The 25,740-nt window shown below is 39.6% G+C and overlaps 1 protein-coding gene and 1 non-coding gene across 5 annotated transcripts; both read right to left on the reverse strand.

Annotated features, from left to right (window-relative positions):
• Positions 1-245: 245 nt before the first annotated feature.
• On the reverse strand, positions 246-25,212 carry LOC149307324 (pyruvate kinase PKM). Of its 4 annotated transcripts, none has more exons than XM_089538943.1 (11): positions 25,112-25,212; positions 14,807-15,075; positions 14,567-14,658; positions 11,893-12,024; positions 10,958-11,144; positions 10,254-10,524; positions 9,574-9,724; positions 8,798-8,950; positions 5,795-5,961; positions 1,589-1,770; positions 246-1,337 (listed from the first exon to the last, which is right to left on the reverse strand). In XM_089538943.1, exons 2-11 carry the CDS (start codon positions 14,946-14,948, stop codon positions 1,231-1,233), a joined length of 1,584 nt encoding a protein of 527 aa, XP_089395069.1. In that variant the 5' UTR covers positions 14,949-15,075; positions 25,112-25,212; the 3' UTR covers positions 246-1,230. The 4 variants fall into 4 exon arrangements, with proteins under 4 accessions (XP_089395069.1, XP_089395070.1, XP_089395067.1 ...); XM_089538944.1 differs by having other exon boundaries at positions 25,103-25,176; XM_089538941.1 differs by lacking the exon at positions 25,112-25,212 and adding an exon at positions 17,972-18,152.
• LOC149307325 (U6 spliceosomal RNA) lies at positions 19,424-19,530 on the reverse strand. Its single transcript, XR_016282416.1, has one exon. It is a non-coding gene; the product is annotated as a U6 spliceosomal RNA (small nuclear RNA).
• Positions 25,213-25,740: the final 528 nt, after the last annotated feature.

Raw genomic sequence — 25,740 nt, forward strand, 5'->3', positions numbered from 1 at the left:
TTACCCCTCCACCCATACCTGATGTGTCATTCTGAAGACTTAGCAGCTGGCAACAGAAACAGTAATAATATAGTCATAGGGCTCTATAACAAGGCATCATTCTCATCTGTGCACATCGATACTTGTGATGGAAAAGACTAAGGCTGTTATTTCTACTACCAGAGCATCTAGAAACCAGCCTACAAAATTGATGAGTAACAGAAGCAGCATCTTTTAACGGCAAAAAACCAGAACAAGCAGCAATAGGTGAGTGAGTTCTGCTTTACTGATGGTACAAAGTTGTACTTTACAACCTGTTACAGTAGGTCACTAATCCAGATTTACAGAGGATAGTGCTCTCAGGAAATATGACTCAACTTGAACACAAAACACAACACTGCAACAGGCGTACAAACAACTTTTAGCAGCTTGAGGTGTGGGGAGTGCATCAGCTGAAATAATTTCGACTGTTCTACTCAGCCCTTTAAGTTCCATCACAAAGTCTGCTTTATTTACTTCTATGGAATTTTCAAAACTGGAACAGACTCTGGGATGACAAGCATTCCGCACTCTCATTTCCATTACCTTCTTTCAACTGTACTGGCAATGAGGCACAGCAACAAGCTTTAAAGAATTTGTATTTTGGAACTTCAAGGGACAAGCATGTATGGTCTTTTATCACCACCTATTGGAGTGTATATTTAGATATCCAAGTGATTTGTCTCATAGTTTAGGTCAAAGCGTACCAACAACCCCTGTATACCCAGAGACACAGCAAAACTAGTGAGATGCTGAAAGACCTAGAGAGCTATGGTCTAGTGTAGCTCCTAACGGAGTGTTTGGGTAAAGATCTGACAGTACAAACCTACAGGAAAGAAAAAGGACATTGGGTGAGAGAAGTCAGACAGGTACAGCAGCAAGCGTTTGCATAAAATGCTCTATCAGTCAGACACCAGGATTCTCTGCACCATAGAAAAACCTTGGGCAGCCCTAGATGTCACGCTAGACAATCTTACGCTGACTCTCAACAAATAAGGCAGGTTAAGCCTGAGGAGGGGGAAAAAAGGAGAGGTTCTGCTCATCAGAGAACTATTTCAAGTATTTCTAAATTTAGTCTCTCTTCCCTCAGTTACTGCACTTGGTGGTTTTTGGCAGCCTCTACAAACAAAGACAATATTGCAAGCAACTGCTGATCTAATGCAAGGGGAAGGTGCTTGAGACAGGAGAGGGATGAGGTTGCTGGGTTGGTTTTTATGGAACTGGCACCACTCGCATGGTGTTGGTAAAGCCGGATCCAGGACGCCACCCTGTAAGTACTATGACCAGATCACCAGTCTTGAAGAATCCACGAGCTTTACCTGTTGGGGACAGAACAACAAACAGTGAGAACTGAGCCTTATGACTAACATCTGCTATAGTAGTACTTAAAATCAGATCTGTTTGGTCCAATACACCAAGATATCAGATACTGGAGGTTAAAACATCTCATGTTCCCAATTCCCAGAGAACATTCTGTATAGTTTTTGATAGCTATTGCAAACTGCAGCATTTGCTGTATCTCCTATGCAAGTTATAGTAAAGGAAAACAAAGCCAAGGAGAACAACATACCAACATCCATGCCCACATTAACTCGTAGATCAACATCTTCAGCCCAGGCATCATGTGTTGGTTCTTTGCACAGCACAGGGAAAATACCACGATAGAGGTGGGCTTGGCGTGCTGTCTGAGCATTACGGGTCACCGCAATAATGGGAGCACGTGGGCGGTATCTTGATACCATGTGAGCAGACCTAGGGGGAAACATATGAATGGTAGGTTCATTGTCATCCAGCTGGCTGAGGCAAGAGGCCAATGTGTCCAGTATACACAGTGAATTCCTGATTATAAGAATAAGATCAGAAGAGAATCAAGACAGCTTGTAACTGGAGATACAATATGTAACTACTATTATCCTACAAAGAAGGGGCAAATTTGGCAGTCTAGATCTTTAGGCCTATGACTCTCATCAATCCTACGAAACAATCAGGTGTCGTGGCACTCCTATTCCTCTAAGCGCAAGTCACAGCTTTTTGTGATCTAGGCAGTCAAAAGCTTTAATGTAGTCTATAAAGCACATGTAGATTTTCTTTTGGAATTCCCTACTGTGCTCCATTAACCAACATGTTTGTAATGTGATCCCTAGTGCCTCTTCCTTTTCCGAATCCAGCCTACACTTCAGAGATTTCTCACTCCATATATGGCAGTCTTTGCTGCAGAATTTTGATCATGACCTTTTGCTTGCATGGGAAAATCGTGTGATGATTCTGTAATTACTGCAATGTTGGTAGATTCTAGATAAAACTAAGCTTCAATCTGCCTCTATGGATTGCAGCTGTTCTGTTTGTATGTTATCTGCTCTTTCCAACTGCTCTGAGTGTGGCTTTCATTTCACTTTCCAAACTTTGGGCTTCATCTTTGTAAGTTTCTTCTTCCCATGTGTCGTTCATTTTTTCACATTTTTGATATAGCTCTTTTGGGTATTGTTTCCATTATTTTTAAAATTTCATCATGGTTGTATACTGTAGAGCACTGCTACCCTTGGTTTAAATTTCTCTTTGAATTCTTGGATCTTGTAGAAGAAGTCTCTTATTCTTTCCTGTTGTTGGCTTCTATTTCTCAGCCTTGGTTGTACTAGCAGTTTTTTAAAATTAATCTTTATAACAAGTTTACAATCATGAAGTACATTTTTGAATGCTTTCTTTCCATCACTGTAAACAAAAATCTCCAATTTGAAAATTCAAATTCATACTTTTATATCATGGATAATTACTGTAAATTAACAAATTCTATAATTTCAATGTATCTTCTATGTCTTTGTCTTTGTGAATTATTTGTCTTCTTAAGATTTATCTCATGATTAACTCAGGTTTTTTCCTTTCAATTGCCTTAAATTCCTTTTCCTATTACATGACTCTTATTTTATCATTCCTGATTACATGTATGCATGTTGACAGCTATCTTACTATTCTATAATTGCTAAACTAATAACTAATAGCTTTAGATCAACTTTAAAGTACAAAATTAACAGATCAGTACAGCAATATATACTACATACATATAATTCTGTTGCCTATTCAGTAATTACTATGTTTATATATCCAATCAGTTTGAACAGTAGCATTCAAAGTTTTGATTATGTTTCTGTCTTGCTTTCCTTTCACTTCTCTTCTTTCTTTAACTGCCTGAAGTATTTAGTCTATCATCCATTTTTTCTTCTCCCTCTTTTTGGCCACTACTATCATCTTTCTGAATTCCTCTTTGACTATGTCCATGACTTCCATCCATAGTTCCTCTGGGTCCCACTTAACTATGTTTAATAGTGCAAATCTTTTTCTCACATTGCCTTTAAATTCTCCTGGATGTTCTGTTGTTATTTTGGCATGGCAATCGTTTTCATGTTTTTCAGCTTTATTCTAACTTTATATATTAGTAGTTCGTGATTTGTGCTGTGCTCTACCCTGGTCTTGTTTTTGTCACAAGAAAGGAACTTCTCCATCTTCTGTTATTTATTATGTAATCCATTTGGTTTTTGTGTGTCTGGTGATGTCCCTCTGTACAATCTCTTCTCCAGTTGTATGAAAAGGGTATTTGTGATGAATAGACTGTTGCCCTCTTAAAGCTCTATCAACCACTCTTGCCCTGTTCCTTGAACCAAACCCAAATCTCCCTACTCTCTTTGTCACTTATGATTACCAAACAGTCCTATCTTGGCATGTTGTCAATTTCTTCCTGGACTGTCACAGAAATTCTCAATTTCTTCTTCCTCCGCATCTTGGTTGGTGCATATATATGGGGTGTTTGGGTGTGTATTGTTTTATTAAAAGAATCATCCTATTTTGAAATCAAAATATTCAGTATGGTATCAGAAGCCTTTAAAGTAGCTCAAATAGACACAAAAGAGTACTGGCTGATGAAACAATTCAGAATTAAATAAAACTGACAGAGCAGCTTAAAGCATGTCTGAACTATAATTTAAAACTCCTCCAATTCTGTAAGAGTATTACATGCAGATTGAGCAATGCACTACAAGAGTTTCTGATTCCCATGTTTCATGCAAAGTACTTCCTTTACAAGTCTGGATGAACAAATGTTTAAATTACACCACACAGCATCAAGTCTTTGATCAATCTTTTGTTTCTTAACAGTTATTAGGTATTACAAAAATAATTTGGCGTGACAGCCTTGCATTCTCACAAGCTTTAAATGTAGACTCTGCTGGGCAAGTAAGTGGCAAATACACAACGCAGATTTAAAAACCCAAAGCATTCATTGTGTGTAGAAAGTTAAATACTCAAAATTGAAATTAAATCTCATTTACATTTTGAGCTGACTGATTACTCAGTAAGTAATAGGTATTTGGTGTATGCATCTCCACCTCCTACCACATTTTCCCACCAAGACTTTGCACACACTTATCACACATTTTAAATGTAATGTCTATTGTAACACTTTAAACAACTTGAGTTCAGCATGTCTTAGGTTTATTCCATGTATATGAACCATCACACACTTCAACATGCTCAAATTCACTGGAAGTATAGCTTTGACTGCTCAAAGAATGATGTGTTTTCATAATATACCTTCTCAGCCATCTCTCCCACAGAAAGGAAAGAGCATTTTTACTGTGTGTGGTTTTTTCCCCCATTTAACACTGAATTTTTAGTCTGCAACCTACTTTAACTTTCATTTTTTGCTTGTGGTATTATTAACCCATGTTTCAGTTTTTACATCCTTGGCATTCTAATCTAGTTTTCAGAAACTTGGCTGTATGCACTTTTAACTGTTCTCATGCCAGAATGAGATTCAAATGTGTTGCTTATATCGTACTGTTAGACTGATTTTAAACCAAAGTAAGCCATTTTAAGCCTTTGAAGAAGACCGTATAAATCTTTAATATGCAAATAACTTACTTTTCAGCCAAGATAAAATTAAGAAAGCATTCACACTAGTAACAGACACTTCTCCCTAATGCAGAATAAAATCCAACTATTCAGCTGTGATATTCAGCAGTTTGGTGCATGTAAGGTTACCTGGCCACCTGAATTATTGAAGTCCATGTGACTTCTGCCAGAACCTTCTACCTCCTACCTTCCAGATTTGGTGAGCACGATAATGGCCCCACTGCAGCACTTGAAGGAAGCTTCCACAGCACCAACAGCGGCAGCTTCAGTAGGATCCCGGTTCAAGGGGGCCAGCCTTCGGAGCTCTTCAAACAATTGCCTGTGAAAGATGGCTGCCTCTGCTTCTCGAGCAATCTATAAGAGCAACACGCATTCGGAAGACAACATTCACATCAGTCATCACTAGCGGCATGAGTGAAGGTAGGGTGCTGGACTTGACAGAGTGCTTACAATGATCAAGCTAAAAATCGAAGTAAGCCCAAATAAGCATTTAATAGTGTGGCTGATGAAGCAACATCAGCCAAGACTGCATTTTGGGACCCTCAAAAGAACAGCAAAATTAGCATGTGCTGTTTGGACTGCATCCATTCACTGAGGAGACACACATTAACATCTGCCAAGTCACCCCACTCCATTCTGCCAAGTCTTTACACTCATCCATGCGCAACTGCCAGTCACTCTTGCTCTGCTTTTACCTACCTCAAATCCTCCTTTGCTAGAAAGATGAAGGCAGAATCTTTGTTTTTGTTATAGAAAAGTGATGTGTGAAAAGCAGGAACCAATACTGTGAAACAGCTGCTTGACTTTTAGAAATCTCCAACCACTTTAGAATGAAGTATCTTATACACCTTGTCTGCCTTACTCTGAACCCTACCTGCCAGTCTCTGTCAAAACTATCACAGCTGCAGCTAAGCACTTAAAAGAGGCTTCCACAGCGCCTACAGCCATGGCATCAAGAGGTTCCCTGACGTTAGCAGTGAGGCGGAAAAGTTCTTCAAACAGCTGGCGGTGATAGATTGCAGCCTCAGCCTCCCGAGCAATCTGTAGGCCAAAGTAAGAGGGTAGAAGGAAAGGAGGAGCAACACAGAGAAGGAAAGAGATACACCAGAGTAATGATAAAATTAATGTGCAAAGAGAGTTAATTGCTTATTTGTAAGTCTTGCATGCAAGATTAAAAATAGGGTGGTGCACTATTTGGTTTTTCATGTTAGAAAAAATCAGCAGCCTCATAGTTTTAGTCATGCTTTGGGCCACTTTTAGGAATCACACTTGCTTACTGTCCTTTATAAAATAATCCATATGCACTAGAAGGTAGACCTTAGGACGTTTTTTTTTCTTACCAGGTACAGCAAGATAAGGGAAAGAAGCCACAGATTATTAAATCAGTGGTTTCTAGATTTTCTCTGGGCAGTTCCGAACTCTATCAGACTGCAGAATCAATCAGTACACCACTGAGGTTTATGCCCGCATTCCCAATTTTAGGACTAATCCAGACACTTCAGTGGTTTAACTTCTAAATAAAGGAACACATTATTTCACTGCACCACCCTACCTTTTTGTAGAAAACCAAGTCTGTCTCTCATTTGGCTGTACAGGCATCACGTGAATGCAATCTGGCAGCAAAGTAGCTGGTTACCCATGTACAGAATGTTGCAAATTACGAAAAGAAACGCTTTTCTCAAGAAAGCATTTCAGGACCATACTGTACATTGCACTGGGTTCAGATGGAACTTGGTTCCTCATAAGAATGTTAGGCATTAAAGCCAAGTGCATAATTTCACGCATACTTACGAGGAAATAAGTGACACTGAACTCATAGAAATTTAGTTCCAAATTAACATATAAAGGAATATGCTATTAAGCTTCAGTAGACTGGGCTACAGATGTCCCTGTCAGCCAAAGTAGAGATTTCTATAGCATTTTAAAAGCATGCAAAAAGGTCTATCCAGGCAAGAATTGTTGCAACTAGACAGGAAAGATAAGATCTGATGGGAATTATTTATAGCAATGATATATTAAAAGAATACCCTAGTACCACCTGCACAAGAAGTGCAATTTATTACCATTCTTTAATCCCAAGAGGCAGAATTAGGCCGATTTTATAGAAGAGTAGCAGGTGAACAGGATAGTATAAAGCCAAGAAGCCCACCATTATCTCTAGGATCAGAATAAACAGAATGCTGAAGTGCTGCATAAAGAGTTTATTTGAGCTTAAAGGTGACTGAAACTCACCTGAGAATTTATGCTACTGTTGGACATCAATAAACTCAAGGTCTCAGAAAAGTGGTGGTAAACCAGTTTCTGGACTCTACTACTATGAACTGTATGTAAAAACTCACAATGACTGTATGTTCCTCAACATCGCAAGACGTTGAAATCTTCCTTTCATTTCTATATTTAAAATACTATTTTTTTTAAAAAAAAGGAAGGATATTTGTTAGACTATGCCAACTTAATGTCCAACATGGCGAGGACCAGGAAACAGGTTAGTTGCTTGCAAAACAATTATTTCAAATTCCCCAGAAAATTTAGAATACACACTAAGTTATCAAACATAACTAGCCCAAGCTGGTTTTAGAAGGATTTTGTTAAGTCAGGTTGTTAATACATGCTCTCAAGAGACATCCCAACAGTAAGCTCATTTTAACACTAATTTTTCTGGAGCACTTCTGTAACCTTACTGTATGCTTTCCAAATCAGCCTACAAGTTTATCTTATGATGGGATGGTTACCTTTTAGAAACAGAACATAGTAATATATACATTTATATGATTCCATTATTTATTTGACTTTATGTTCCATGTTATTAGCTTTAAAGAGCAGTGGGAGCACCTACTGAATGGGAGTTTATGATAGTTAGTAATCACACTAACCTGTAGCACAAACATGCATGCTTCCACTGGCTTATAAGAACTGGTTCCCACATCCATTTGATAGTTTTGATAGTGGGTGACAAATTATAAAAGGAACCGACTCCAAGCAAAGAGGCAGTGTTAGCACACTTCTATTACATGAGCGTTCTTTTCAGTAAGCTGGCTAACCTGAACTGCAGCTCTCAAACTAGTAGGTTATCAAACTGTTGTAATTCACAGCAGACTGTCAACACAATCAGTACTTTAATTCTCATATTCAGTGTCAAGTTGTCAATGAAAAACTGGAGAACTCCAGAGCAGAGCAGAGAGTATTCTGGCAGTTTAAACATGTAAAAAAAGCCAGTCATGCACTTTAAAAAAATTAAACACTGTTCAATGGCAAAACTGATGAACATAAAGCAATTTTAAAATAAACTGGTACAGCCCAGAAACACTACAGGCAAATGCTAGGGCTTGGTCGAACATTAATTTCCTCACAAAATGAGACTGAGACTTTAAGCTCATATATTCCCTCCCCCTTGTCAGATATAAAACTTCAGAAAGGTAGGATAACTCAATTTACTAGTTAATTTGAATCCATGGAGAGTGAAGGACCTCAAGCCCACATCTGATATTATTTGAGGTGGAACCCAGGGTTTATGCAACATATGATGAACACTCAAAATAAAGGCAATGCTAATACAGGGAAGCTGGACAAGTCAGATACAATTTGAGTAGGAGGGAAACTTCCAAATCCACTGGTCTCTAGAATCTAGCATTTACTTCATCCCCAGAGGTAACACTTAAATTAACGCAAGAAAATACTTAATGCTTCACAGTGACAAATAAAGATAACCTATAGCATTGATATAGCATTGCAATCAACAGCAAAGAGCCATACGTTTGCTATTTATAAATTATTGAACTAACCACTGGATAAGAAAGGGCTTTGATGAAGGGCAATTAGGGTAATAGGGCATAATGTCTACTAAAAAATAGCCAGGCACTGGTGCTTTTTCACTCACAAGATGCTGCATTCGGACAGCCTCCAGAGGATAGTCTCCTTTGGCAGTCTCTCCAGAGAGCATGATACAGTCAGCTCCATCCAGGACAGCATTAGCTACATCACTCCCCTCTGCACGTGTTGGACGTGGTTTCTTAATCATGCTCTCCAACATCTGAAGAAAGTTTAAGATTAAGAGTTTCAGTACAAGAAAAAGCACATTTACATACATACATTGCATGTTTCAGCCGTAAATTACACATTATGACCCAGTGTGAATTAATCTTATTCTCCATATCGTCTTCAGGGCTCCATGCAAATGTTTGTACAATCCAAAGAGAGAATGAAGACATAAAAAAATATCTAAGGACACCTCCAATCCTGAATATACTTTTTAGAGTAAACCATACTGAACAAGGAGAAAGTATTTTCTTCATTTTGGTATTCATCAAGCCCTCCAAGAATATCATCATTGTTGTTCTTCTTGCTCAACTCCTTATTGATAGACAGAACTATATGTCTCCCGCATGATGCATTTCAGGGTTTCCAACTAATCTCTTTAGGGCAGATAGGAAGATATGAAGTGTCTTATTGGATTATAACTGTAACAATTCTTAGTTCCTACTGAAGCTCTAGACTTCATTTTTATTCAAAGTTTCAATTTCTCAATGTTTGCATGCCTATTGATATTGGCACAATATAGTATGCAAGTATTTTTAACTGTATAGCAGACTTCTACTATCACATAGTCTTAGTGTGCAGGAGTCAACTGGCCTAGAGTCCACTTGTCTCAAGTACCTGGGTGGCACAGATGATTGGCTTGCCAGCCCTGTTGCATCGACCAATCATCATTTTCTGGGCAAGGAAGACTTTTTCAGCAGGAATCTCAATACCAAGGTCACCTCGAGCCACCATGATCCCATCACTAGCCTCCATAATTTCATCAAATCTAAAAGACAAAAAAGTAAATAATATTTATATTCAATCTGAAAGCATTATTAAAATGGTGGTGGTATAGGAGTTCATCAATGTTTACTAATTATTTTGATCATCCCCTATTTACAGTGACCATAGACAAAATAACACGGAAGGCTAAAATTTAGTACAGGATTCCTCCATGTGATGCATGGGAAGCTGCTAAAAAGCTTTCAGGATGATAGAAGATGAGGAAACCAAGGTCCTTTAGTAGTGCAGCCTTGCTTTGACAAACAGAAATGGAAATTAACCAGTTGTCTCCAACTGACAAAGCTACAAAATAATCCGGGAAAGGAATTCCAGATGTAGCATCTGACCAATCAAAAAGACTGCTCGGTATTTCAATTCACAATTTGCATCCTTCAACAGGAAAATAACTGCAAGCTAGAACAATCGGAAGCTAGAACAACAGAACTCAACTACTGCAGGAATTTGACCTAATATAGGAAATGGTTCCAGACAGAGGGACAGGTTCTTAATATCAATTGTTAAGATCCTCTTACCTTCGTACTCCTTCATGGTTTTCTATCTTGCTAATGATCTTGATGTTCTTTCCCTTTTCCCCCAGCACCTTCCTTACAGCATGAACATCAGATGCCTTGCGGATGAAGGAGGCAAACACCATGTCGACATCCTGCTCTACACCAAATTTTAGATCTTGGATGTCCTTTTCAGAAACAGCTGGAAGATCTACTGCAGCACCTGGCAGGTTTACACCCTTTTTGCTGCCTAACATCCCACCATTTTCAATTTCTGTGATGACAAAGTCAGCACCTAGACAGAAATCCAATAAGAATTAGAACAGTAACATGAAGTGGGCTACAGCAGCGCATCCAAAGTGATGTAATTTTCCAGACACCATTTCTGCTGTTTTGTTTTGCAACTGATTTGTTTTATGGGGCTTCAGGAGGGTTAGATGAACCAAACCATGGTTTGAATAATTTTGGTCAGTTTGTGGACTTTTAAAAAAATCACCCCAAAATCAGTCTGGGGCTCTGGGGGTTCCCAGGAAGATACTTAAGGCTGTCCCACAGGCTAACCCTTATCCATGCCTGATTTAAAGGGTTGTTATTACAAGTACTGTCATCATATGAATGGTTTCAATGCTGAAAATGTAATTATTTTGTTTACTCTTTTTTACAGTGCTCCCTGAAATTAGAGTTGTACATAAATTACTTTATATTTATGGCTTGGCTACAGAACACACCTTTTTCCTTAACCTGCAGGGAAATAAGACCATCATCCACGTAGATTTTGCTGCCAACATCCACAACTTTAATAAGATTTTTGTAGTCCACCCACAGGACATTTTCATCGCAGTTCTCCATGAAAGCATTATCCAGAGTTACTTTAAGAGTTGCACCCTTCTTCAGTTCCACTTCTGCTGTACCACTCTAGAAGTATAAACAAACCATTATTGGTACTGCTTGAGGACCTACACTAGGGCTATGATGCCCACACTAATTTTAAAATCCAGCAAGATTTTTGTTCTTGTGCAGAAAACCCACAGCCCATCCCTAATGCTCTGGGATTTTCAGTATATGTTCCTGTTTTAAGAAAAGGCTGTAAACTCTAGTGCAGTCCTGCTCAACATCAATTTGATGATTGGCAATGCTGATCTTTAGAGCAATGATACTCAAACCCAAGCATCTAGGAACAATTATAAAGTGAATGCATGGCATTATGGGTTAGACTAAGCAAATTAGTGAAATGAAATTTCCATCCTCCACCAAGCAGAATTTTGTTAAAGTGAACACCTGGTGGCAGACTAAACTTTTTGATTCACACAGGATTGGTGGGTAGATTTCATCCCAACCTGATTTAGAACAAAGCAGCTACTCCCTAATGACATTCCTGTGTTGTTGTTGTTTTAGAAATCAGTAATATCATTTTCTCCTTTGAATACCATTCTTTGATTTATATTCCTCTCCATAGATCCTTTTAGGCAGCAGCAGGCTGCACATACACCTATACAATATATGGCAATCTCACCTCAAGAGCCTATTACTACTGGAAAGCACACAAGCTGAGAGTAGATTAAAAAAAAAAAGGGGGGGGGCGGGGAATGAAAGCTTAAGAACTTACAAGAAGTAGTGATCTGAACTGCCATTATGGGAGCCCAAACAGAGTGACATAACTTACACCCTTGATGAGTCCAGTTCTGATTTCAGGTCCCTTAGTATCCAGTGCAACAGCAACAGGTCTGTATGAAATAGGATCAGAAGCGAAGCTCTCAGTAGCTTCTCGTACATTCTTGATTGTTCCTGCATGATACTAGTATGGAAGAAAATGTATATGTTACATAATGAAAAGGATGACTTATCTTGGCAAGTAGACACTTGCTGCATTACCACTTACATCTACTTCTTAGTTTATTATTGACAGCTGGGTAAGTAATAATCTCACATTTTATACTAGTGCTTTGCAAAATAGGTTTTCTAGCATTGACACAAATTCTCTCATATTCCAATTTATGTTAACAACCTGGTCATTTACTGATCAATGGGAGTCAGTACGAGTACCAATAATTACAGTTAAAACGTGTAATGTGGTAACAAAGCCCTCAGCTTTAGCTAACTGCAGTGATTATCTTAGCCCAGATCATAACTGACATAGCCTTTGGCTCTAGTCAGAGAAGGTTCAATCTCACTATTACATTTTATTTCTCAGGTTATCTATAAAGGCTATTTGCTTATCTTGATCAAAAAACAATATAAGGCAGGAAAAGTTTGCAGGCATGATTACAGGCAACCTTAACTCATATATCTCTTAAAGGCAGCATGCAGGACTGTCATAGCACACAGCTGAAACTGGAAAACCAAGCATTATCTCTACAAAATATGATAAGAATTTACCCAGTGATATATGTGTGTACCAAATATGTTCAGTTATAGCACTCCCAACTACAGATGCAATTTTAGGGTGGCAGGACAAGCCAAGTTGCAACAAGAGAAGTTTCTAAACAGGAACTAGTTTATAAAACTCCTATTCAGACTATAGCTTGCTTGACCTTTCAAAGACCACAGCAGCAGTCCAGAAATATTTCAGTGGCCTTTAAGGAAACCTGCAGTTGGGAATGGAAGCTACTATCCCAAAGCAACAGTGAGAAGGCTGCTTTATTTATAGAAAGGAAACTACCCTATACTACATGTTACTTGCAATACTTGTGACCTTATCTCAAAGACCATGACATTTTAAGAGACAAGATGCTATCAACACAGATGTATTCCTAAACCTTAGTTGACAAACTATTCAGAATATTTTTTATCTTTTTGGATTAGCAATACTTTCTATTCATAAATAACCATTAGCTCCTTGCAAATCTCATGATTTTGCAGGGAGACAGTAAATAACACACCCTGAGATAGCAGCTGCTAAAATCTTAGTTAAAAAACAGTAGCTTGCAAATAATTTTGTAGCTGATTAGACTCTGTTCTCTTAAGTACAGCAGTTTTGCCTAACCATTTCTCACAGATTTTATTTATTTCATTGCTTCGTAGCTAGAGAAGTGAACAAGTTTCAAGACCCTGTCAGGGACATATCAGCAGTATCTTGTAACAGAGAAGTGACCTTTAGCGGTTGAACTTTCAGTAAGCACTGAAATGGACACTCTGTACTCTTAACAGACAGATTTGTTTTTCATTCTAGCTTCTGACATTCACTGTTATAAAGCCAAACCCTGCATGCATGCAGTTCTGTATTTCAAAGCTGTCAAGCCATTTTTGTAGAAGCTATGTTTCCTAAACAACTATACTCCAGCCTCGCATAGCTCTGTTTATTTGAATACTAAGGGTTTTGACCTCCACTATCCTCAGAAAGCAGACTTCAATGTTTCAATGTTGCATTTGCTCTGTGATGGAACTGCATGAGAACAGTTTGAAATCAATTAAGCAAGAAAATGCGGTGGTATGTGATGTAGTAGGGATCAAGCTACAGATTCTGAAGAAAAATCCTCTGAATATTTTTGAAATAAAGAAGTATTACTGGGAGAAAAACGAATGTTGGTACTTACCCGTGATACGTTCATTTCCAGCAGACAAGGGTCCTAGTATCCTGTATTCTGGGTTTAGCTCCTCCTATTTTATCATTTAGAGAAATAATCCATTTTGAGACCGCTTTAACTGCTCTGGTTCAGTGCTAGGGAATCCTGAGAATTGTAGTAAATTGTGGCACTAGAGCTTTTTGGCAGAGGCAGCTAAATGTCTCTCAAAACTACAGTTCCCAGAATTCCCTAGCATTGAGTCAGGTCAGTTAAAACAGTCTCAAACTGGATTATTTCTGCAGTGTATTTTGAACCTAAGTAATACCTTTAGAAATTTGTACTGGGCTGTACTGCCCAAAGAATTTTAGCATCTGTATTTATTGGAACTTATTGTTTTAAAAAAAATCTTTTTTTTTAACAAGCTGGATAATGGAAGCCTCAAGACTGAGAAGCACAATTAATCTAAAAAACCTTACTTTAAGTTCATATAGTGTAATATTTTTCTTAGACCAATAAAAAAAGACTTCCAAACACACATTTCTTCATCAGGCAAAGATGGTTAAAAAACGTGCAGAGGAAGAGAAGCAGTGTCAAGACTATGGTCACATAGTTTGCAAGTTTTGTGATGGTACAGACTAAAGGTCTGAAGACTACAAAAACAGACCACTTCCCCAATGGGCTTGAACTCTCTAGAAAGAACAATAATAATAAAACAAGAGCAATAAAATAATTTCTCCATTTGAAAATATGGGGAAAAAAATCACAACTGTAAACCTAATTCAAACCAGTCTCAAATCTTACTCAGGATGTCGTAATGTTTACCCTCACCCTTACCTCATGAGTTCCATGAGAGAAGTTGAGACGGGCAACGTTCATTCCAGATTTAATCATTTCTTTCAACATTTCAACTGACCGAGACGCCGGGCCTAGACATGTCAAGACAAAGTTTCATTAATGGATGCCAGCTTGTTAAGCCCCACAAGATAAGAAGTATTTTAATATTATTTATTATTATCTGTGTAAAATGCTTCTTTAAGAATACAGTTTACTTGTTTTTCTATCAGTAGCTCATACCAATTGTACAGATAATGCCAGTGTTTCTTGCAGTGATAGGGGGAGAATCAATGTCCAGACGACACATGTGTTCCAAGAATGTGTCTGCCATGGCAGCATGCAACTGCTGGTTCTGGATGAAGGCATCATGTTCCTTAGACATGGCTGCTGGGGTTCCTTGGATTATGGATGCTGGGGTTCCTTGAATTATGGATGCTGGGGTTCCTGGAACTATAGCTGCTGCTGCTACTGCTGCTACTGCTGCTGGTGGTGCTGCTGGAGGCTGGATTCTAAAAAAAGAAAGTAAAAGTATTAAGCTTTAAGTAACCTGTGAAAGAAGAGAAAACTGTCTCACAGTTCATCTCACAGTTCTTGCTTTGGTGTCCTAGAAACCAGTTAACAGTAAGGCAGGTAAATTCCAATCTGGCATAATTGAAGTGATACACTAACAGGGAGGCCATGTTCTGGATTTCAGCAAAATGCTGCACAACAGCCCTTTCACCTTGTGAAATCACACTGCTCATGCCACACCTGTGACCCCACCACCCAAGAGCAAGGAAGGCTGCATTAGCAATTATGCCTGGCCCTGAGAACAGATCACTGCTTGATCATCAAACTGCCAACTGTAAAAATATGCCTCCTAATTCATAGTGATTTAACCCTGTAACAGACAGAAGCCCTTCATAGCAAATTTACAGTTCCAAGGATTTCAGTCTGTCCAAGATTTACAGAAGACAAACCTGAAAACTACATTAAATAGCTAGCAGTTGCCTTCCCAACCACCAAGCCTACTCATGATCTGCTCTTGTTCAGCACTGTATTTAGAAACTGTCATGAACAAAGCAGTACAGACACACATTGGACTAAGGAGCAACAAACCTGACAGACTGCTGCTCCTGATTTCAGAAAAATACTACTGTGCAGTATACAGTTTTAAAGCAAGCTATACATTAAACCTCAGAGAGGTGCATTATTGCCTCTAATTTTGGAAATTTAAAACTAACCCTGATAAGCTGGCATAAATAGCCTCAAGTTTAATATTGCACTTTGGCAGGCAACATGTATACCACTTTTCAGTGTTTAAGGTAACTGATACAAATAGCAGAACATGAAGAGACCTATTTCAACACTATTCTGGAAGTTGCCTTTGTTTTACTACCATCCTCTGAGCTGGTGGCCCCAAGATGCTTCACTATGAACTGCCATCAATCCTATCCCACATTGACAGTAGTTAGAGGTTATGTTAATTGAAGTCTAAAATGTATGAATGGACTGTATATTATTATGTTACACTCCAGTAGCTACTGTTGACTACAAACACAACTTAAGGTCTTCTCTTGCCAAAGGGTACATGACTGCATAGTGGATCATTCTCATCCATGGGGGTTTGGTTCTGTGACCCTTGTAGATGCCAAAAACAAGAACACTCAAGCCCCTTAATAATGACAATGTGTGCATGGACTCTTCAACATGTCTCTGTGTATGTGCCACCATTTAATAATTTGGGAAGTAGTGATCTGCTGATGACCAAATCCACAGATCATCAATACAGAGGGTTCACTGTATTTGCCAACTGTGAGATGCAGAACAAGATAATATTTCATGCTAGTTTTTAAAGGGGCGTAGGTCAAGAACTACTTTGTTCTGTGTAATCTAACATATTTTCTGTTGGGTCTTTATAACTTATTTTGCAATGCATAACTTTAAAGTAATCCTACTATAATTTAATAACAGAAGTACTGTAATATAATTAAGTTATTTTGCAATTATAGTACAGCATTCCTAATAAAAGTAACTTATTCAATTATATTATAGGACTTGTAGTAATCGATGTTATGTTTTAAATAATTTTTACTTCCTGCATCACTGTAATACTCTAGCAATGAAAATTCACAGCATTTTCCTCATTCTAGTGGTACACTGATAAACCTGTCTTTGTCTTTTATTGCTCTTTGTCCCTAGTCCTCATATGACCAGTAAGGGGAATGGCTTCTGCCTACACCGACATCCCCTCAGTGCCATCTTAACTGACATCTCAATCAGAAAGTAGGTTTTCAATTCCAATAGCTCACTGTTTTTCACCTGTATGATTTTTAACATCTTTGCCTGATGAAGAAGCCAGAGAAGCTTCAAAAACTTGCACAATGTATTTTATGCTTTGGAATTAGCCCAATAAATGCATCACTGCTTGTAGAGTTTGTTGCATTTCACTGATGACTCAAATTTCACTTGCTTGCTCCTAGGTTATTTGAATTTGACATTTTACAATAATCTAAATGCAAAATTTAATTACTCAGAGCATGTGAATAAAAATAGTTATCAGTAGTCCATGTTTTCTCAGCTTACACTGTTCAAACAAACTGCAACACTATTAGGTACTGGCACTTCTGAATTGAATTAAGCACATTAAAGTAACAGAACCGTCTCCAATTCTACAACATGATTATTTCAAGCGGGCTTAAGCTCTGTGCAGTAGCTCTTTAGTAGAGCTTTGATGGGGAAGAGAAGCTCCACCTTTTCTGGTCAGGACCTCGGCCTGCGGTACGTGCAGTTTCCCTCGCAGACAGGCCTTTAACTCATCCAAATGAGATTTAATGCAAGCATCGTTCTCTCTCCTCCCCTCAGTCCTTCATGCAAGCCAGCTCACAGGCCCAGCTTTTGCTCCAGCCTCTCAAGATGCTGACTCACTTTCAAATGAATAATGGACAACAATAAAGGCTGTAAAAGCAGTGATGGAGGTGGGGGCGCTGCAGTAAATGCAGTAAGATTCGCATGTTTCCAGATTCATATTAATCTCAACACAGCCTTCTGCAAAAAGATATTTATGCGGTCTTGAAGTAGCATGTCTCTGCTTGTGTTTGCCTCTGTAGGTCAAATTAGCATAACCATCACACAGCATCTTCTGGAAACTAAATTGGGAGGCAACTCTTATGTAATGTAGGCCTGCTTCTTTTAATACTGCACCACAATGTACTGCACTCTTTTTAAAAACATTCTTATTTTTATTCTGTTAATTGTTTTGAAACCTTTGTTAACAGGATGGTCTATAGCAGGATTTTTTAAGCATGAACCTGGAGGATTCGTGGCTCTCAAGGTATCTGAACAGGATGCAATTTTTTTATTTCTTTCCACTTACTTTCAAAATTATTTATGAGTTTATACCTCTTTCTGTTTACTACTACATACCTTTCTGAGTCGGGGTTTTCCCCACTTGTTTCCATGTAAATGAAAAGTCGAACTCGATTGTATGTCATGGGTGCTGCTGTGTCAAAGACTACTCCAGAATTTCAACTTCTTATTCAAGCCAAACAGCAGCAGCCTTCTCCTTGAAATTTACTTTTGAGAAGAATTAAACTTTCCTTGTAATATTAGTACAAATTGCATTTATTTCTTTTTTTTTCAGAAAGTGGGAATTTTTGCATGAAAAAACAAGAGAGAAATAATTCTTTGTAAAGATTGTTTTTTATGTTCTGTCTATGTAAAAGATATCAATACTCTTACACTAGAACATGTTTTAAGGCAAAGGTAGGGCTGAATTCTTTTTCAGAGACATTCTTGGGGGTTTCATTTCAGTGGGACTAAAAATACCAGTTTATTTTACCTTAAAGCTCTTACCACTTTATAAGAGGCATCTGAGTGTTTTAAAATGGGGTGAAAACACTAATAAAAGTTCAAAAACCACAAGACTAAGACCCTGGAACATAGGTTGCTTAGCCCAGTTTAGGATCAGCAATTTACATTTATGTTCCCCAGGAGTTTTAAATGACTGCCTTAAAAACATCCACAAACAAGCTTTGGCATTTTCCTTATTAAGTGTCTAAAAGATGTATATAAACATTATGAGGCAAAATATAGATTTTTCTATAATATGCCATAATCCTAAACTTTCTATAATGCAAAGCCATGTTAACACCCTTTGACCCAAAGTTCACTGTATACACTCAAATCAAAGCCATATGTACCTGATTTCTGTATAAATTCTGGGTTGCAAAACAGTTTACTCTGATATGGATCCACCTGCCTCTGTAATATATAGCTTATCACCTTCCTTAACAAGGGCAGATAAACTGGCAGGCCAATATAATACAACTATGGCAGAAGAATCATGAGACAAATTAAATTCATCCTTATCAAGAATTGTTGGTAAATTTTTTAGAAGATATAGGATTGAAGATACTCCAGGTCAAGGGTTCCAGTGCTAGAAAACAAACATGGCCATAAACACTATACTGTCTGATGCAATCCCACAGGCTAAAAAGTTATTAATGACCATATAAATGCAACATCTACTAAATATGTGAACGTAATCCTGAGCAATTTGGAGCAAATCTTCATTTTCAGAAATGCCTTGCTATCTTAAGTGAAATAAATGACCTTTTTACACCCAATGGAATGAGAACAAGCCTTCAGTTAAATTTAGAGACACTTCTACCATGTCATCACTGGCTGCATTATTTGCCTGAGGCTTTACAGCGCACAGAGAGAGTAGTGGAACTAGGTTGTTACTACAGCCCTATTTGAAACCCTACGTGCCAAGCTGCACAGCATACTGCAGCAAGCCAAACACGATATGGAAAATCTGCGTTCTCAGTCTACCTGAAGCTGTATTTTTCTAACTGCCTACAAACAACACTTTAAAAAAATATGGAATGCTTCATGAATTTTCGTGTCATCTTTGAGGCAGGGGCCATGCTAATCTTCTCTGTATGTTCCAATTTTAGTATATGTGCTGCTGAATTGAGCACACAAACATCACTTTTAAGGTAATTTTTAATTTACAGATTGCACTCAGACAAAATAACCACCTCTTGATTTTTGTGATGGTGCACTATCCCAGTTTGTTCAGTACTGCTAATGCAATATTGCCGTACTGCATTTATATTGCTACTTTAAAAAAAACAAAAACATGGTTTTTGGAAAAGCGGTATATAAATAAACATTATTATTATGGTTCCATCTAAATCTGTAACTAAGTATTTATGCAAGGTGAAATATTATTCAAAGCTAGATCAAACTGCATAAAGAGATGTAACAAACAGTATAAGCAAAAACAGACCATTAAAAGACCTGAACTCTGCCTTACAGAAACATAACTTTCACTGCAATGTAACATTACTCTTACTGCAATGTAACTGTTAACAATAAAGTACAATGCGATCCATTTTAAAAGAACAGTCAAGGCAACATTATTGCAAAACTTCTGTTGGTGAGTATATAGTGTAACATGAATCTCTGACTCAACCAATTTTCAGGAAAATGTGTACAATATTTTATTAACCTTCTAGAAGGAGAAGGATCTTTGTTTCCTGAAAAGTCAAACTGATGCCTTATCCAAGCATCTCCACCAGCATTCCCTGATTGCATACCCTGCAGGTATGCTGGATTACAATCACCATCATTACCCATACTGGTTAGTAAAACTACAGTGCAACACAACTAGAAACACTAGACTGGAAAAAGCAGTTCTCAACTTCATTTGCCAGACGCTAGATGGAAAAGGTTGCACAGGCTACAGGTATTTCACCTGGACTGCATTGTGTCACAGATGACAATGTTGCAGAGGTTTTATATGAAGTAAGGAAAGGCAATCTGAGACTATGGCACTACATTCAGCTTGCCAAGTTCTTCCTCTTCAGAACAAGCAGGCCATGGACAAGTTTTCACAGGATGCCAAAATATTATTAGATGTGTTCGGGCAAAGCTTTAGCAGGTTCAAAACAGGCCTTGCACTGTCTATTCTGCAATGAATAAAACACAACTTAAAATATAACTGCTGTAAATAATTCTCTCTAGCTCAGAAACTGAAGTACTTTTATTTCTTAATTTTCCATTAAACATGAAATCTGCTCAGTCATTTCCTTTTTTAGTAATTGGAAATTGCACCATAACTGTATTTAAAGCTACCGTTTGTTGGTATTTGTGGTAAATGACTCCTCCTTTGCTAAGTTTTGAGTACATTTTGAGTTCTCAAATAGAAAAGACAATTTCACTTCAAACCATCCCCAAGCCATGCTTTATAAAGCAAGACTAGAGAAATGTGAAGGCATGGGAGGGACAGGAAAAAAAAAAACCTCTCCTAGAAACTGAGGGAGGAATCCTCAGAATTCTGCCAGATTTGCTGAGCCTTCAGAAATAAAAACAAGGCCAATCCCTTTTATAAGTTTCCTACATATACTAGAGAAGAGGGCAAGGGCTATCTCCTCTGTGGCAAAATGTCACACCACCTCTTCTGTGAATGGGGCAATGAATAGTAAGTGTATGGGACAATCATTGGCAGTAAAAAAAAAATTAAAAGTAGCAGCCATTTTTGCAGGTATCAGCTAGTTTCTTAATTCAAGTTAAACCATTTATCTACTTGCATTTTCTAACAAATATAGCTAATATTATTCATTGTACATGGCCAGGCCATGTTACTTTAGGCCTTACTACAGGGTTAGTTCATTTTTCGCTGCCCTATGTAAAAAAGGTGCACCAGGTAAGCACCCAAGAACTACTGTATTAATACAGAAAATCCTGAACCACACAATTTCTGGAAAATCTGAATTCACAAGCTCTTCTGGTATAACAACAGAACTGTTACTAAGGACAGCTTCTGAGTCTTTCTGTTATAAATGAACCAGACTTCTTGATGTGGTGGTTTCTCTGCAGTTCTCGTGCCCATTAAAGACTAATATTCTTAGTCATGCATGTCTTCGTTCTTAATATAACTGAGACATTTACATAAATATTTATTATTCTTTTGAGATATACTGACCACAAGCTGCTCAACCTTCAGAGCTGTAAGCAAAGGTTTCATTATTTCCCTGCGCACACCAGAGAATGCAAGCCTCCCCCAGCCAAAACCATGAAATTTAATTTTAGAGCAAAAAAGTGCAAATACTATGCTCCATGAACTGCATTTCTTTCAAAAGTTACCCCATTACTGCCATGATAGCAACAAAAGGTGCAGCAATCGCATTAATAAAAGACCTATTTGCTCCTACTCCAACAAGTGTGAAGCTTTTGCTCTGTAGAGAAGTGCGGTAGTAGTCAAGGTCACCCCACAAAAATGCCTTATCATGGTTGACCAGTGTTCCCAAGGAGTAGTCTTGCCTTCTCAGTGCTTAAACTAAAAAGATGCCAAGGTTTAAAAATAACTTTGGGAAGGAGAGGAGAGGTATCTGGGGGGGGGGGGGGATGGCGGTGGCAGTAAGGCTATCCTACCTGAGCAAATCAGAGTAAGCATGCAAACCATACACATTTCCTTATGAATAAGCACTGCTGCAACTGTGTAGAACTTATTTCCACGTGTATCTTTGTGGGCTTGGTGCTGCACAGATGAAGGGAGAGAGATAAAAAAGACTTTGATTCCTTGGCTGTGCAATCTGATAACATCCATAAAACCAGCGCCTTCTTGAGAGGCCAGCCAGGCCCAGGCTAGAAATGGCTCAGAGCGCAATGTGATACTCCCCTCCCACTAGCATCCCTACTGGGGACTGAGTAGCAACTCTCACCATGGACAGAAAGCAGCTTTCAAGAGGGGAGGAGGAGGAGGAGGAGGAGGAGATGGTGTGGAAAAAAGGGGATGGGGAAAGTGGCCATGATGAGAGTCCATGGAGGCACGTTCTCAAGGACAGCATCCATTCATCCATCCCCCCATGCGCCATGCCCACACTTACCTGCTGGCCTGCAATCTACTGCTAGTTCCAACTAGAGTAGACCTGTTCCCTCCATGGGATTTGCTTATGGGTTGGCAAGGGTTCCCAAATTTTGACTCACAGAGCCCTTATTTCTATGTGGGAGCCCCTAAGAGGCCTACCTTATGTCTTACCAGTTAATGATGTTTAGTAGTACATATAAAAATATACTTTTATTCTTTCATGCCAGTCAATTTTTATTTCATTTTCTCAGAACTGCCAAGGAACACCTGGGAAGGGCAGACAGAGGCCTAAGGGCTCCTCGAAGCACAGGTTACTTTATGGTGACCCTAAGGTTACCTAAGGGGATAGCACTGGGGGTTCTTGGCAGGTTTCTTCAGAGGAAGGCTGCCATTGTTTTCCCCTCAGGCACAGAGTGCACACACAAAATGTCTTCCTCATATATGTGTGTGTATAGAGGGAGGTGTTTTGGCGACCCCCTATCATGGTTTTTTTTTGGGGGGGGGGGCAATATCTCTTCAGAGGAGTCAGTATGTAGAAAGATCTTGTAACACCCCTGAGATTAACTAAAAGAAGTTGGCAGCATGAGCTTTTGTAGACTAGTCTACTTCCTCTGACGCATTTAGGAGTAGACTGCATGAGGAAGTAGACTGTAAATGCTGTAAAAATTCTTTTATTTCAGTTAGTCACCAAAGTGCTACACAATTTCTCTACATACTGATTCTGCAGACTAACACGGCAATATAGAATCATAGAGTTGGAAGAGACCACAAGAGCCATCCAGTCCAACCCCTTTCTGCCATGCAGGAAATCTAAATCAAAGCATCCTCGACAGATGGCCATCCAGCCTCTGCTTAAAGACCTCCAAGGAAGGAGACTCTACTACACTCTGAGGAAGGAGTGTGTTCCACTGTAGAACAGCCCTTACTGTCGGGAAGGTCCTCCTAATGTTGAGCTGGAATCTCTTTTCCTGGAGCTTGCATCCATTGCTCTGTGTTCTAGTCTCTGGGGCAGCAGAAAACAAGCTTGCTCCCTCCTCAATATGACATCCCTTCAAGTATTTAAACAGGGCTATCATATCTTTGGCCATCCTCTGAGGCTGAAAGACTGTGGCTTGCCCAAGGTCACCCAATGGGTTTTCAAGGGCTGAGCGGGGATTCCAACCCAGGTCTCCCAGAATCCTATTCCAACAATGGGTTGGCCCACCAGTCAATGAGTCAGTAAGATGCAGGCCTTTGGAAGAGCCCTGGTGGCGCAGTGCTTAAATACCTGTCCTGCAACCACTCCCAAACCATAAGCTTGCGAGATCAATCCCATCCAGGGGCTCAGGGGTCAACTCAGACTTGCACATCCTTCTGCAGGCCGCTCAAATGCGTACCTAGCTTGTTGGGGGGCAATTAGCTTGCAGTTGCAAACCTGCTTAGGTGGTATGAAGTGGTATATAAATGAAGCCACTATTGCTTTCTCTTCCACTCCTTGCCCAAATTCCTCACTTTGTTCTCAAGGAGATGGAAAAAATCATTGGGAAGGGAGGGGGGGGGAGAAAAGTGGCCAATTGGGAGCCACGATTTCCTGCCCCGGAAAGGCGGTCCTTCCCTTTTCCTTCCTTCCTCGGGGTTTGTTCCAGACAAAGGGCCATGTGCCAAGCCGTTATTTAACACCCGCCAGGCCCACGCCCAGGATGCTGGCTTTAAACAGAGGCTGGATGGCCATCTGTCAATGGGGAAGCTTTGCTTGAGAGTTCCTGCATGGCAGAATGGGGTTGGACTGGATGTCCTTTGCGGTCTTTCTTCCAGCTCTATGATTCTGTAAGGACAGCAGCAGTATCAGCATCCTCTTCCCCATTTTTCCTTTCCTTTCCTATGAAGCAAGGTGACCAGAGGTCCTCTGTGCCAAGGAGAGCAAGGCTCTGGGAAATGGAGGACATCCAAGAGGACTTGACCCAATATGAAGCTGAAAAGACAGAGGCATGTCAATTCCTGCTTCTTTATCATGCTCCAAGTGGAGGGAGGGCCCAAATCAAAGCCAAAAAACCCCACAAGGATACAAATTTGTGCTTCTCAGCCATGCTCAAAATGGAGGGCATTCCAAATAAAGGCTGAAAACATTCACAGAAATGTAAACTCCTGCTTCTTTACCCTGCTCAAAATGGAGGACATGACCAAACAAGAGCTGAAAACTCATAGAAATGTAAATCCCTGCTTCTCAGCCATGCTCAAAATGGAGGGCATTCCAAAGTTAAAGCTGAGAACACACGGGAATTTAGGCTTCCTGTTTCTTTGCCGTGCTCAAAATGGGGGAGGTGACCCAATGAAAGTCTAAAACGCCCCACAGAAATGTAAATCTGTGCATCTCAGCCCTGCTCAAAATGGAGGGCGTTGCAAATAAAAGCTTAAAAACACACAGAGATGTCAATTCGGGCCCAAAACAGAGAAAATGTTAAGTTTGTGCTTGCAAATAAAAGTTAAAAAACACAAAGACGTGTAAATTGGAGGTTTTTTGATCATGCTCAAAATGGGGGACATGATGACCCAATAAAACAGATATATGTGTGCATATATATATATATATATATATATTAAAAAGGGTTGGCTAGCAAAATAAAGAGAGTGAAAGGAAGAGAAAGGAGGCTGCTTCCGTCTCAGGCTCCCCCCGAAAGGCCTCGCAGATATCCGCCTACCTTCCTTACCTGCACTGCTCTGACACGCCCGATCCCTCTGAGAGTCTCTGCCTCTCTGAAGCGGCGCCCAGCCCAGCGCTGCGCCTAGGTGGCCTGCGAACACCGCCTCAGATCCCTCCGCGCCGACCTCCCGCCAATCACGTGCCTAGAATCCCACGTAGGCGGGGTCTGTGGACTATTTTTCCCCCCGGCTTCGATGGACCCCGTTCCCCTTCGCGGTGGGATTAAGAGTGACGCGTCCCGAGGGGTAACGGTCCAATGGGGAGGCGGCCACGCGGGCGATGAGTGACAGCGGCAGCCGTTGAAGGGGCGGAGCCAGGGCTGAAGCGCTTACTTAACTTAACACTTACCTCAGGGGAAGCCTCCTCACAGGACCTTAGTCGCAATTGTCCCCCTGTTAAAACGAAACTGTAGCGTTTGTAACGTATAATAAGCATAATTCAGTGTCGTTTTTTGGAGACCCTGAGGCGACCCTGTGCTGCGGAATCCTGGGATTTGTAGTTCGTTGTGGCAGCAGAGCTCTCTGACAGAGAAAGCTAACATGCCTCACAAAAACTACAATTCCCAGAATTGCCTGGCACTGAGCCAGGGCAGTTAAAGTAGTCTCTAGACTGGATTATTTCCGCAGTGTTGTTTTG

The sequence above is a fragment of the Sceloporus occidentalis genome, unplaced genomic scaffold (assembly GCF_023333645.1).
Source record: "Sceloporus occidentalis isolate IW3139 unplaced genomic scaffold, rSceOcc1.0.p SCAF_9, whole genome shotgun sequence".
In the NCBI taxonomy this organism is placed as follows: Eukaryota; Metazoa; Chordata; class Lepidosauria; order Squamata; family Phrynosomatidae; genus Sceloporus; species Sceloporus occidentalis.